This window comes from Empidonax traillii, unplaced genomic scaffold (assembly GCF_003031625.1).
Source record: "Empidonax traillii isolate 1590-97213 ecotype Southwest subspecies unplaced genomic scaffold, ASM303162v1 scaffold75:size1520028, whole genome shotgun sequence".
Classification (NCBI taxonomy): Eukaryota; Metazoa; Chordata; class Aves; order Passeriformes; family Tyrannidae; genus Empidonax; species Empidonax traillii.
The window spans coordinates 971,883-987,602 of NW_020955268.1; the positions used below are offsets into that span (position 1 = coordinate 971,883).

The following is a 15,720-nucleotide window of genomic DNA, read 5'->3' on the forward strand; positions in this document are numbered from 1 at the left end:
TTTTTTGAGGGTTTTTCTTGTTTATTTTTTCTTTTATTTGTTTCCAATGTCCTTCCAGCAAAACATTAAGTATCCTGGCTCTTGGTGGTACCTGTAAAGCTTCTTTACTGGAATCATGCTTTCAAGGCATCTACACAATGTATCAAATACTTCAGCATAAATTGCACAACTGCTGATTGTTGCAGTCCAGGGTATTATTTCATCTGAACTTGCCAATAATTTGACAGTAGTACCACTTGGCCAAAATATGAATCACGGAAGGGTGGAGCAGTAATAGCGGGAAATAAGGACCAAACACATGGCAGAAATACCAGCAGTTCTTTGATTTGTGTGTTGAACAAAGGTGCCTTGTGAACTTTATTCTGGAGTGCTGCGGAGGTAGCACTTCTACTCTAAGAAGGTCTGCCTTCAGTCAGCCCTCTGTAGTTGCAGTGTATCAGCTGATGCTTGGTAGGTATTATGCCCCACAGATACCCTATAAACACCTTTTCCATGTAGATTTTGGCTATGTGCCTTGCCATAGTGAAGTAACTGAAATCAGTGACTTACATGGACACGTTTTGAAGCTGCACGTTCAGAGTAGTTGATGCGTTTTCATGAACTTGTTTGGGAGCTTTCCAGTCAATGTTGTGTAACACGGAACAGGACTTGTGTTTGCAGAAGTGTTGGAAGGCATTTAGGAAATGTTTGTTTTACTCTAAAATGTGAATAGTGATCATTAAGGTTATGCATCATTTTGAAGTTGTCACTTTTTGACTTCTGGGCACTGAGAAATTGTGGGCACAGTGACTTTTACTAGCGTTCTTAGAAGTTTCACAATTGAGGAGATTGAATGTTGAGTGAAAATCCAAACAAAGAGTCATAATTTTCCTGAATTTGAAATGTATTGACTGATTTTAAAAACAAACAAACAAAACCCTTAGTAAGTTCACAATCTAATAGCCTTTGAATGTCACGTAAATGATCTTGCGTGCAAAATAATTGAAATTTAGGATTACTTCTGCTGAGCTTGTAGTACATTGCAGAGGAGGAGAAGCTGTCTTTGTGAACATAATTACAGGTCAGTAACAATTCTTTGTTTTCCTAATGTTCAGAGAGCGTTTTCATTGCTTGCACGTTTTCTAAGATCTCGCTAAGCAGCAGTCAAGCAGAAGCTAATAGCCTCCCTCAATTACAGTCTTTGAATCTGGTGCAAAATATTGAGCAAAATGTATTTTACAGAGTAGTAACACTAACTATAATTGAGTGCTTCCTTCTGCTTCCTAGAGCCAATACCTAACTTAACTATAAAGTACATGGAGAGAGGTTTTCTAGTTTATTCTTACTTTGAGCTTTTATTTGTCTAACACATTATTTTAAGTTTTGATTGTTCAAATGAAAATAACCATTATTAAAATGCTCATAATCCTAATGGCATGTAAGCTGTCCTTCGGTCTTGTACTGGTAGTCATTTAAATAAGGATTTGACTTAGGGTAGGAAGGGAAATCAGAAAGGAAATGAAACTGAAATGTATCAGTCACAGTGGACATTTTTCAGTTTAACTGACTTTAAACTGAGTATTTCTAGATTTCTCTCCATCTCCTTTTCTTTTCTCCTTGCCTTCAGATCACAATGCTGGTGTCAAAACTAATCCCTAACAGCATGCCTTAAATTTGTCTCTGTAAATTACACAAAACTTAAATCTAGTATAATAGTACATTAAGCATTCCTGTTATTGCTGCCTCTGGTAAAGGAAAATATGGAAGTCCATCAACTTCTTAAAATCTATCTGTCATGTTGTTGCATTTTTGAATCAGAACTTTCCTAATTTTTTTAAAGAGAACAGCTTTTGTTTTGCAGTTATTTAATTCAGAAGAAATCCAATGTCTTTATAGAGTGCACTTCTTTTGAATAATACTTTAAAGGTAGGATAGTACTAACAGGATTACTTATGTACTTTTCATTGTCACAAATGCACAAATGCCTTCTGCCCAGATCAGTAAAGTCTTCAGACCTTGAATTGTTCTTTTAACTGGTGCACTGTATGCTCATTTTTTGTTCTATGTCCTATATCACAAAGTGAATACGTGCTGAAACAGTGTGTTCAAGTATTAAGCTTTGATGCTACACCAGGTTGCATTTTTCACTTTTACCTGCTTGTTTTTTCTATGCTGGAGGTGACCATTTAATTATGTATTTAGTATGTTCTGTTCGCTATAAAGTGCTCTGATAGTGAATGCTTCTTTGTCTTACTATCTTGATAGGCTGACATCTCTTCAGAGGTTTATATCAAGATTTTAGCAAAGTTAGTGCATAATTTTGAAAGATGTACCTGAATTGACAAGACTGGTGCAGAAAACCATTAAGATGACTGCCATTCAGTGCAGCCAGAGTACAGTTTTCTCACTGCTTGCTACAGTAAATGTGTATAGGCAAAGATCTTGAATTCCACATCCCTTGGAGAGCTCTGTTCATTGTGGTACTCTGCTTTCTTCACCACACTTCATTAGTGCACCAGTCTCTTATATAGGACACTGCCAGCTCCTTTGTGGTCTCCTGCTTGTTCATGTGGGTAAGAAATAAAGTGGGCTCTTTCTGGTTTTGAACCAAACACTTGGTGGTTCCTGGCTGAGTCTGGATACAAATAACCAAATTCCAGCTGATGTAACATCAGAAGTCTATAATGCAGATTTCTCCTCTGACGGCTTGTTTCTGTGAGATGATCTCATCTGTGGGCCTTTCATAGTCCCTCTTCAATTATTTGAGCTAGCTGTCTTTTTCCTGAGGAAATGATCATCAGTGTAGCCTGTTGGAAGTTACTGCATTTAGGGAAGGAGTGAGCATTCACTCAGGAAATGAAAGTTGCAACTAATGTCTTTTCTACAATGTACAATGCTTACGTTGGAGAAACTGTCCACTTCCCCATAATAAAACATTGGTGTCTCTCCTTTTGCTATTGGGCTTCCCTCCTTATGCTGAGTGGCAGCATGCTCCTTTCTGAAGAGTCCTTGCTGCAGGTCAGACTGGCATCAGAAGCAAGCAGAGAAGGACAAGAAGAGGGCAGTGGGAAGGCAGACTGCTTTGGAGTATTTGGGGCATGAAAACCACTGAAGGGTTCAGGCTGAATGAAGCATAAGGAACTGTTTATGTAGCTGGTTCATGTGGTGGTAATGGCAGGTTTCTCAGTGCAGCTAACAGGTGTGGACAGTTTTTGTTCCAAGTGGGAGGAGGGTGTGCTGATCTATGCTGCCCTCACATGGAAGGATTTTGTTGGTAAAGTCCAGTCCTATGTAACCACAGTGTGTTGGCTCGTGTGATGCCATTCTTCTACCAGTGCAACTGTAGCTACTTTCAGCACTATTGGATTTGCTCATACTTTACTCTTCTTGTCGAAACACTTCCTTTGCTGTGGAGTAACAGGAGGATTGCTTTTCTTGCTTTGTAATAAAATCTTTATTTGCACATTCATCTATGTTAAAAGATAGAAATGTAAGAATCTTACACCAAAGTTGTTGTAAACTTAATAACTGGTTGCGTAGGCCAAGTGATTCACATAACTTTATATTTATTTTACTTGTATTAAAACAAGTGTGTAGATTAACAGAGCATTCTTTAGTGTTGTTTGTTTGGACTAGGACACACTTAGACGGCGTACCTCCAATTTTCATCGCAGTTAGGCATTTTTCAAAGTCTTGGATCAGGATTGCTTCTTTTGTGAGAAGACTTGATGATGTAAAATCAGGAGTAGGTCTACTAATATTTATGAATTGTGCAGCTAGCCCAACTTTTGCTATCCAGTATCTATGGGATATGTAGAAAACAAAATTTCAGACGGTGCTGGTTAAGTTAAAATTGGTACATCTCTGTTCGGGTAAAAAAAAAAAAGAAGAAAAAAGAGAAATTGAAAGCCTAATTTAAAACAAAACACTGGAGTATGGTTTTAGTAATGGAGAGGATCTGTGTGTTTTATATTTTAATTAGATGTTTGTAGTATCCCCTGTTAACATGCTTCTAATCTGTTCTACTAGTAAGTCAACATCTGTTACTAACAACTAATAAGATGAAAGAGCTTCAGACTAACTTCACTGATACTGTTTGGCCTTGACATTTGAAGTAAGTCAGTTGCCTTCCTCTAGAAATATTGAAACTGAATTTATTTTCATGTGTTAAATTTATTGTTTTGAAGAGTTGCAGCATTTTCCATGTTCAGCTCATATTTTAAAATCCTTTTACTGTTGAATAGGTGATATCTATTTAACATGAGTAAGGTGAAAAGGTTACTGTGCAATGAAAATAGACCTAGCTTTTGCGTGATTTGAATCCATGTGAAATTTTAACTTTGAGAATAGATTCATGATGTTAATTATTTTCATGCTGAATAAAGGCTGGAAGCCATTTCAAGTCTGTGACACTGTTGTTTCTTAAAGTAAATTCTCATGGATGTGGCATTTCACAACAAAATTGAAAATATTTTGATGTTCTCAAAAATTTGGTTGCATGTCTGTTTTAACTTGGGTAGTGCATGAGATCTTAGTTACATGCTCTTAACTATAGCTTTTTATTTCATATTTAGCATTCAAGTTGTTAGCACGTGGCATGTTTAAATGCTTTCAAAGACAGGCATGACGTATCTCATAGTCTTCAGAAGAGAAAGCAGGATTTTCTGTATTAATGTCCTCTGTTAAATTCCACACTGGGAGGTCTTTGTAAGGATTTCTTTCTCCGAATAACAGAAGATCTTCCTCAAAAGTTAAAGTAACATACTTTAATAGACTCCTGAAAATCAGTGTCCTAGGTAGGCTTGAACCCTGCAGCTGGATTATTGCTGGATATGTGGAGCAACATATGAAGTCATTGTTTGAAGGTCATCTGAGAACAAATTACTATTTTTAAACAGGAAACCTGATTTACAAAGAAACTGGTAGAACCTGTTGCAGATATGTGAAGGTTTAAAGTGCAACAAGTTAAATGAAAGGTCTGTCTAAAGATATGAAATATGACATGACCTCCAAATCAGAAGTTCATATCTGTCTCCTAGGGGTTGGCAGTGTATGACAATGGGAGGATCAATCTAAACATATATTTGGTGAGGTTTTAAAGTAATTTTTGTTTCCCCCTGTTTGTTATTATGCTGGAGAGACTATAATTGGTTAGATGATATTAGTAAGATTGGTGGTGTAACATATGACCAGGTGGTTGAAAAGCTATTGCAAAGCAATATAAATATCTTTTTGTTTAAGAAAGGTAAAATATTTCTACAACATATGTAAATGACAATATAAATTTTAATCAGGTGTCTGATTTCATAGTTATATAGGCAGTGTATATAGAGATGGGATTAAGTGTGAACAGTGTTTGAGTTGCACACTTGGTGACTTTGGATTGCAGTCATGTGCAGTGAGGCAGGTAATACTTTGTATAGGTGGCAGCTGTACTGAAGCTTCCTAAGAATCTAAAGATCAGAGCCTATGTTGGGCAGCCTGTAAAGCCCCTATCAAGTATTGTTTTATATGTGTTAGTTTCAGAGTGAGTGGCATAATAGGCTGCTAGTTTTCTGTGTAAAGAAACCTTTCATACATCCTAAACATCATTACAAGGGAAAACACTGATTTTACACAGAAATGTGCACAGAGTATCTTTAATGTAGTATTTGAAAGATTTCCATCTGGTTGTTTCTTTTGTGCCACCAGGGGGCATAGTACTACAGTCTGTTCGTGTTCGGGTTTTATTTATTTTTCTTTCTTTCCAGTATTCCATCATCTGTGTATTAATTTCTTCTTGTTTTCAGTTCATCTGTTTTATAAGTTTGTAGAATTTATCTTTAAACATTGGGATTCTAGGATATTTGCCCTACATCTCGATTAACTTAATCTGGTTCTGTTGTCAAAATATATTTTTCTCTTTTGGGAAAGCGATAGCTGTCTGACTGTGTTGCATTTTAAAATCTTTGTTTTCAGGATGTATCAATCTAAGAAATGAACAAACAAAAACAACAAAACAGTGGGCCAGCACTTCACACAACCCAAAAAATGAGGGGACAAACTTACTACCATGTTAGAAAAATTAATAAAACTTATTTTCTGCAAAATTACAAAGAACTTTCATAAAAGGATAAATTAAAGGTAGAATTATTCTAATGGGTAGAATTATAGCAATGACAGTTGGGAATCCAAAAGGCTGATTAGTATCCCTTGGTAAGGTGTGTTTTTTTTATTCTTGCAGGCTTCTCTAAGTGAGCAGAATTTAAAAGAATGTACACATCAATTTAGAAAGGAGGCTTAATCCTTTGCAAACTACAGTTGCTGAAAAGGAAAATACAAATACTTCAAGTGAATTATTAAAAGGGAAAAAAGTGTCATGTACAGATGTTGTTTCTAATATTATACTGTAGTCCTAAGAAAATAAGGCATTGGTGCTAGGAAAAAGTTATTAAAATCATAAGTGACAGAGTACCTGTCTACTGAATCAATGTTATTTGTGTTGAATATAATGGTAAAATGTAGATACCTGAATCTGTAGAAGGTTTTGTTTTAACAACAGCTACTTGCAAAAATACCTAATCATACATGGTATATTTTGGGGGGTGACCACAACTTTAATAATAGGAAGTGACTGGGGTTTTTTTGTTTGTTTGTTTGTTTTTTTAATCTCTTATAATTTCTTATTATTTTATGTTAAAGTCATTCTGAGTAAATAAAGAAATTACTGTTAAGATGAAAATCACATTAAATAATGTGAAATAATTGGGCTTTTTGTAATTCTGTTAAAGCTAACTCATTCATGCTTGAAAAAAGGCATACCTAAAGGCATACCTCAAATAATTTGGAAGGAGTAGCTACTGCATGAGAAGGCAGTAGCATTTGGAGGTATCTTATTTGGCTATGCTCCTTCCTGTATTCCAACAATACATTCAATAGATGCTGTTAAATTACTGTGTAGAATCTCTCTCCTTCCATGTTGCTTGGGAAATATGCTGACTTTCAATTCACACCGATGTTGTTCTGCAACCTTCCTATGGGGTGCACACCAGAATCATCTACAAAATCCCATCGCTTAGTCAGATGACCTTCTGACTAAAAATGCTATTAGCTTGATCTCTCTTTTACAGGATTTTCTTGATGCTTGTAATGGTCCAATTGTACAGATTATTCCTCTGATCAGGCTGTTAAGGGATCTTTTACCCCCATAAAGTGCTTTTGTTTATTTCTCTGTGGAAGTTTATTTCTCTCTTTCACTGAAAGTAAGAAACTTGATATTTATTGAAATACTGTTTTACATGTACAGGAAAACCCTGAAATATTTACATCCTGTTAGTCCCATCACATTGTGACTGACTGTAAAAATTGGCTTTGTTTGGTGTTCTGATAAATGAAAAGATCAGATTTTTGTAAATCTGACATATGTGAAAGAAGTTGAAGTAGGCATAATTGCTTCTTGAAAGAGTGTGACTTTAAAGAGTATCTTTGTATCACTGATTAAATCTTGTGCTGTGAATTCATAAAGGAAAATATATCTTTTACTCTTTTGCCTTACACTGAAAAGTGAAAGTTTCATTTGTTGGGTCAGTTCCTTTGTAGATTGTCTTTATATAAAATGAATATATTTTGGAATTTTTTGTGTGATCACATGCTATTGTGGAATTTTTTTTTTTTTTAATTCTGTCAAGAATTCGTCTGAAAAATAATTAAACTTTCCTTTTTTTTTTTTTTCCCTCCCTAGGGCCAGCTTTCAATATTGCAGGAAAAAATAGATCATTTAGAACGCCTGTTGGCAGAAAATAATGAGATTATTTCAAACATACGAGATTCTGTGATCAATCTGAGTGAATCAGTAAAAGATGGTCAGAAAAATCCAGAGGCCATAAACTTCAGTCAAGGATCTGTTTCTGAGCTCTTTCCTTCTGCTTCAGTTTTGTTTGCCATTGATTCTGAGGATTGTTTGTTTGCTTCAAAAAGTGGAAGTCATAGTTCGGATGTACAGGTAAGCCGTACATCTTTGTCTTATTCTGCTGGAGTCCCAGCTATCATTACCTTTTAATTCTGAAAATGTCAAATTACAGCTAAAAGGTTGGTACTAAGCTCCTGATCTAAGAGTTGTTCTGTTAGAGTTGTTCAAGTGACTGTTGTGTTTACCAGATGTTATGAAACTGTTCCTTTTTCACCTTTTTAAAAAACTGTCTAGAAATTGATTAGTGATTATTAAGAGTCAATTGTTGAGAAAGCTTAAAATCCTTGAAGAAATGAAAACAAAGTGATTATAAACAGATTATTGTCCCATCAGTTCTTTGGAAATAATTTATTTGAGTGTCTCTCTCCAAATTGTTCTAAAACTGTTGAAAAATAAACTAGAAATAGTGGATAGTCTTGATTTAAGTAGATTTTACTTTTTAGGAATGTATAAGTAGAGTCTTGATGGGGAGGTAAAGAATGTTCATTAATTAATAATTTAAAAAAAATCTTGGGTCCACTGTTGCCTTTTGAATGTCATTTCTGTACTTCAGCCTTCCTATGTGTCTCTAGTTTGTGTAGGCACTTTGATCATAAAGGAGAAACATTTACCATGTTGACTGGTTGGCAAAGAACTGGGGAGGTTGAAGTTTTTAAAGTCAGACACTTCAAGTTGAATTTATTTTTCTTTCTGGTGATGCTTGTGAGTTCATGGACTCTTATATATTCAGTTTTAATGGAGGGATTCAGGAGCACTGAGAATACTCTGTGAAGTTTGTGATCTGTACTGTTTTTGTGAGCCTTGTGGGAGTACTATAAATATTCATAGTACTCTAAAGCAAAGATTAAATTTTGAAGTCCAGCTTTCTCATTTTAGAATTTAAAGTATTTCTATTGCAGGAGAAAGACTCTGCACTTCAGAAGAATAAGTACACCTATTAGAACAGTTGTAACCACTGATGTATCATGCTTAACGCCTTTAAAGTTTTCAGGGATAGCCTCCACCTTAACAAGTCTTTTACAGATAAAATAGGCTTTTTAAAGGCAATATCTGATCATGTTTCTAATATACATTCAGACTTCTGTGCAGGGAAGTGAAGCATGTGGACCTACGATTATGTGTGTTCAAGTTAGTGGATTGTTAACAGGTTATTCATCATACAGTCTGTTACCATATTAAATGATACATGCATAAAAATAAGCTCTAGTAAATGAGAATCATGAGTTTTGAGGTAAAAATCTGTTGTCTTAAATTCTTGGGCATGTTTACCTGTTATGAACAGAAGGCCAAAAGATCTTTTCTTAACTGATTCTCATATTTTACTTCACATTTGGAGAATGTCAGAACATGCACCTACTGTCAGCTAATGTGCTTACTACCTAGGTAATGGGAAGTTGTAATAGCTAAACTGCTTTTGGATAATTTTCTCTACCTTTAAGGTGATTTTACATGTACTCAAAAACCAAACATCTTGTTTCCCTACTCATACTTTCTTTCCTTGCAGGAAAGGAGGGCTCTAATGTTCGTTGTGTCATTGCATGAGTGCCTTGTACTCAGCAGGTTATTCATTGTCATCACTAAGTCACTTTAATATTGCTTCTGTGTACAGTTTCTCATCCTGTGAGTGTGGTCTGCATTTCAGTTACGTAATCCAAGACCTCAGCTTTAGCAGAATTCCTGTTACACCATATTAATGAACTGATCTAAATTGCTGTATTATTACTATATTTGAATACAGTTTTACTATTTAGTACCTTGCCAGCCCTGATGGATTCTGTAAGCTCAGTTAATTTATCTGAGACACTGTGAATAATTATTTGGAGCATTTTAAAAAAAAAAAAATTTTGAATTTTAAAACAGCTTGTAAGTGTTAATTGCCTGCTGTTCATAAATGTTAACTTAAACACACAGACTTGGACATTACTTGTCCCATATTTGTCTCTTAAGAGGGTATATGAGAGATGAAGTAATAAGAGCTAATATGGGTGAGACATAGTGTTTGGATAAAAAATAACATTAGGGAATAAAGGCAAAAGAGTCTTCACTGAATAAGTTGCGGAAAATCATTATAGTCTCCCTCAAGGGGGAAACCATTGTGAGAAGACATTCTAGTAGAGATTAGAAAACTTCGATATTTCAGTGAGAAATATTACTGGAATTTGGTTCTCAAAGAGATGTATTTTCATAAAACATGAGACCAAAAGATGCTTGGATGAGGCAACCAAAAGATTCTTTTTCACGGAGGAATTATAAATCAAGACGTTGTATACTTGCTACTTGTGATGTTTGTAAGTAGGTAGAAAATTGTCATAGAGCTGGAAACTGAAAACAACACTCACTTGAGAATGCTATAATTCAATTCAAATGAAAGATTAATGTGCACATTTTTTTCAAAGGATGAATGATGGAGATAGGTAATAAAACCAACAAATGAAGAACACTGGATTAAGTATGGATACGACCCGATGATTTTTTAGTTCAGTAGTTCAAGAAATATTTGGCATTTGTGCCCAGAGAAAATAGAATTCTCGACGACCATCGTGCTGAACTGGAAGGCTTTTTAAATAATACAGAGAGGTGTCTCCTGCCTTGTCCTTTTCAGCTTCTGAAGCATGTAATATTTGAGCTTAGCAATGTTACTTCTTTTAAAAATGAGACATGAGTCACTCTTTAAAAAGGTACTCTGAAGAGGCACAAACTATGGATTTATTTCTTCTGTGCAATAGTTTAATATTCACGGGGGTAAATGTTGTGATTAAATGTTGTGGGTAAAATCTTGTGATTTTTTTCACAAGATTTGCATTACTTTAGCCATTTGAGTCCCTCAGCATAGAAGAAGATTAAGCCCATATAGGAAAAAAAAGACAACCAATAAATTTTCATATGTTTTAATGAAAAGCTTGTAACAGCATGACTGTCTTCTGAAGCAACCATAATGAAGACAGGCAGCATTCTTTTTGAATTTCTATCTGTCTACTGTTTTAACAAAATCTTTGCTTTCTATATCAGTGTTTTATACTTAGACATGAAATTAATATGTGTCCATGAAATACTTGCTATAACCTTTTTTGCTTTTCCTGACTAAGGAATTAGAACTTATTCTTCACTTGCAGTCATGCAACTTATTCGAGTGATGATTTATCCTTTGCAGAATTCTTACTGATGATAGTGTTGTATGAAAGACAAAAATGACTTCTGTCTTTCAGATGTCTTGGCATAGGTAGTGATTTCAGCCTGATATGGCTTTAGTTTATTACAGTGGAAGTATTTTTTTCCAAAGGTTTTTTTTTTTTTTTAACTGCTTCTGATTAAAATTCTAATCACAAAATGACTGATTTTTTTTTTTTTTTTTTTGAGGTTGAGAGGGACCTATGGAGGTCCTCTGTCCAACTACCAACTCAAGTGGGGTCACCTGTTGCATTTCAGGAGGAACCTTCAGTGTTTCAGTGTTTGCCCATTGCCTCTGGTTCTGTAACTGGGCACCAGTGGAAAGAAGCTGACTCCACCTGCTGTGCACTGTCCCTTCCAGTATTGCTACACATTGATAAGATTCTCCCAAACCTTCTCTAGGTTAAATTGTTCCATCTCTCTGTCTTTCCTTGACAGCAGCAGTGAGAGCTGCTCCAGTTCCTTCACCATCTTAATAGCCCTCTGCAGGTCTCTTTCCAGTGTGTCCATGTCACTTGTACTGGTAAACTTGGAAGTGGACACAGTACCCTAGGGCAGGTGCTTTTAAAACTTGTTTCACTTCTCATTATCTTACTCTGTTTTTAATTAGTAATAAATTCAACTGATTTCCCTAAGTCAAGTGTATTTTGCCTGTGATGGTAATCAGTGAGTGATCCCTGCTCTTAACTCACGTGCCTTTTCTCTTCCATGTCCAATTACAGAGGGAAGTGATAGAGTGGCTTTGGTAGGCACCTGATATACAGCCACAGTCAATCCACCACACTCCCACCAGTCTCTGCTTTCACCCTCTGTAGGCTTCCTTTTTGTGTTCACATTTTGCCAGAAGCTCCTTTTTCATCCGTGCAGGCTTCCTGGCATTTTTACCTGACTTCTGGGATGGACTTGTCTTCAGCTTGAAGGAGGTGATCCTTGAATATTAACCAGTTTTTTTGGGACCCTTTTCCTTCCCAAGGGCCTTATCCTGTGGGACTTTGCCAAGCAAAGTGTTCAGACCCTGCTTTCCTGAAGTCCACTGCCTTTCTCCAGCACCTCAATGCCCTTCTTGTAGTGAGGGGACTAGAACTGGACTCAGGATTTGAGGTGCCTCACCACTGCCCAGTACAGAGGAACAGTAACTTACTTGCTGGACACACTGTTTCTGATACAGGCCAGGATACCACTTGCCTTCTTCCCACGTTGGCACACTGCTGGTAGCTGATACCCCCGTCTTTTTCCTCTAGGCAGCTTTCCAGCCCATTTCCCCTCAACCTGTAGCACTGCAGGGGGTTGTTGTAATCCAAGGGCAAGACCTGGCGCTTGTCCCTGTTGAACCCCATACAATTGACCTAATCCCACGAATCCAGTCTGTCCAGATTTCTTTGTAGAGCTTTCCTAGTCCCTGCCCAACTTTTGTGTTAAGTGATGTAACAGGTTGCTGACCATTTGCTCTGGGGTTATGGTTGCTTGATTCTGCACCCCATCTCCATCTTCCAACTCAGGGCACTAAGTACCTAAAGAGCAAGTGGTCTTACTGTTTAAGACTGAGACAAAACATTTAGTACCTCAGTCTTTTCCTTGTCCTTCGTCACTACATTTCACACCACATCTAATAAAGGATGGAGAGTCTCCTTAGCCCTCCTGTTGTTAATGTATTTATAGAAACATTTTTTATTGTCTTTTACTGCAGTAGCCAGATTAAATTCTAGTTGGGCTTTCATCCTTCCAGTTTTCACTCTGCATAACCTCACAACATCCTTGTAGTCCTCCAGAGTGACCTCCCTCTTTTTCCAAAGAATTCTCTTTTTTTTTTTTCTGATTCCAGCCCTGAGTTCAACAAGCTTGTTCAGCGAGGCATGTCCTCCCTGGGGACTTGTTTTCTGACACATGTGAACAGACTGCTGCTGCTCCTTTAGGGTTTCCTTTGTGAATAATGCCTGGCCTTCCTGAGCCCTTTTGCCCTTCAGGACTGCCTCCCAGTGGGTTCTGTCAAGCAGGCTTCTCCACAGGTCAGAGTCTCCCCTCTGAGAAGAAGCCCATGGTGGCAGCAGTGTTGCTGGCCCTGCTCCTTGCTTCTTCAGGAGTTAAAAACTCTCCTTGGTTGATCACTGAGGCCAAGATGGCTTCTGACCACCACAACACCAGTTCACAAACAGCAGGTCCTGCGGGTCCATCCCCTAGCTGGATGGACCAGTCTCTCACCAGCTGTGTCAGGAAGTTGTCTTCCATATTCTCCAGGAACCTCCTAAATTGATTTGTCTCCATTGTGTTGTATTTCTAGCACACATCTGTTAACTCCATGAGTCCCCCATGAGAACAATGGCTAGCAGTTTTAAGACTTCTACTTGGAGAATATTTTATCTGCCTCATCATCCTGCCTGTGTAGCCTATAACAGACTGTCACCATGGTAGGCAGGTCTTCTTGGCTTTCCCACTTATTCTTGCCTATAAACACTCAGTGGTATTGTCATCATCGTAAAGCTCTGGACAGTCAAAACACTCACTCACATACAGGGCTACTCCACTGCCTCTCCTTCCTTGTCTATCCCTTCTTAAGAGGTAATAACAATCCATTGCAGCATTCCTGTTGGGTGAGTCATCCCACCATGTTTCTGTGACAGCAACTACGTCATAGTTTTCCTGCTGCACAATTGCTTCCAGCTTCTGTTTGTTTCCCATATTGTGTTCATTGGTGTAGATGCATTTCAGTTGGGCTATTGTTACTGCCAGCTTTTTTTTTGGGGGAAGCTCTAATTTGTATGTGACCATTCTTAGGGACTTCTGTAGTTTCTGCCCTTGTGTTTTTGCTGTCACGTGGATCTCCATCCTCCACTCCAAGGAGATGGCAGACTGAAGGGCCTGGCTAGCACACTGACCCTCAAACTTCGGAGTGCTGTGCTCAGGCTTATCTCTAGCAAACCTGGTTTTATCCCTTTCCAACTTCAAACCCACAGGCAGAGCTCCCTGCACATCAGCTCCTCTCTCACATAAATGTCCTCTCTCACATAAAAGCCAATGCTCCCTCCTTGTCTTTCTGGCCTGTCTTTCCTCAGAATCTTGAGTCCTTCCAATGCAACTTTACAGTCATTAGAGTCATCCCACCATGTCACCATTATCATAAGATCATAGGCTTGCAACTGCACCCTGCTCTCTTAACTCATTATGTTTATTTCCTTTAGTGTACTTCAGTGAACCACCCCAGCATGCTGTTTCCCAGAAAGAGTTTTGGGGATTTCTCTGTAATTGTGTACAATTGTGCAGGCACTTGCTTGCTCACCTACAAATGTTAGAAGTGACCGTGTTTAAGCCTTGTTTTCTTGATTTCTGAAATTATGATATATTTTTAAAATTCTTTCATGTCACATTGTTCCTGACCATTGTTCCCCCACAGGGCTGCTGTCTCCCCTTTATTCTTAGCTAGAAGTTGTCCTTAATAGGTCAGCCATCCTTCTGGCAAAAATATCTCTGTGCACTTAGTGAGTTGGATCTCATCTCTTCTAAGCAAACAGAGATATGCAAACAGGGTCCCATGATCATGGAATCCTGAAGCGTGTTTCAAACACCAGCTCTGAGGCCAACTAGTGATCTGTACTATCAGTATCTTCCTCTCACACCTGACCCTCCCTGCTGGGATAGAAGAGTACACCTCCTGGGCCTCTGTGACCTTCATTACTACTCACAGAACTCTGCAGTCACTTTTTATGCAGTCTGGGTTGCCTCTGGCAGTATCATTGGTATCTACATGGAAGAACAACAAGGGCTAGTAGTCACTGAATTGGACAAGCTTCAACAGTTCCACTACAGTATGCAGGATCCAGGCCCCTGGCAGGCAGCAAAAACCTCTAGATGATAGGTTGGGTCAGGTAATTCAAGCAGTTTTTATACAACTTGTTGATTAAGATTCCAAGACCTATTTTCTGAATTGCAGTTTCCATCTCTTGAGCTCAGAGTCATATAAGCATGGTTTGAGATAACTCTAAGGTTGTAGATGTTAGGGGAAAAATTATCTATGTTATGGACTGTAAAAATTGCTATCTTGCAGACTGCAGAAAGTTCCTTGTAAAATTCAGACTCCGTCCATGAGAAAAACTCATAGGAAAGTGTGGAGTTCCATAAATTACTGCTTTTTAAACAAATACATTTTCATGGTTGAAATGTTCAAAGAGTTTATAAATTTTCAGATCATTAATTGTTAACTGGCAAATTTATAGAATATGCACTTCCATTTTCTTCAGAACCATGCATTGCAGAGAAAAAATGCTCTTCCTCCTCAAAGTGAGATTTTAGAAGATACCATACTGTGAAAATATATAATAATAGCATATAATTATATATATCATATATATGTAAGTATAGATATTATATATATTATCTATTATTAGATATATATTATTTATATAAAATATGAATTAACCTAAAATAGTGTATTTAGAAAATATACCATTAGGCTAATTTCAACATAACCCTTATTTGGGACCTTTAGGCTGACAGTGCAGAATGCCCAGTTATGCAAGTATTGCGCCTGTGTTTTGCATTAATCAATATTGTCCAAAGGTCTTTTGTTGTTGTTGTGAGGTAAAAGTACAAGGAGTTGAATTTTACCTTGTGTGTGGGTACGTGTAAAATAT

The 15,720-nt window shown here is 37.3% G+C and overlaps 1 protein-coding gene across 1 annotated transcript in view; it reads left to right on the forward strand.

Moving 5' to 3' along the window:
• MAN2A1 (mannosidase alpha class 2A member 1) overlaps positions 1-15,720 on the forward strand; it is a 102,627-nt gene that overhangs the window by 4,974 nt on the left and 81,933 nt on the right. The window contains exon 2 of the mRNA XM_027880849.1: positions 7,700-7,960. Coding sequence (XP_027736650.1) covers positions 7,700-7,960 — 261 coding nt within the window. The remainder of the gene's footprint in view (positions 1-7,699; positions 7,961-15,720) is intronic.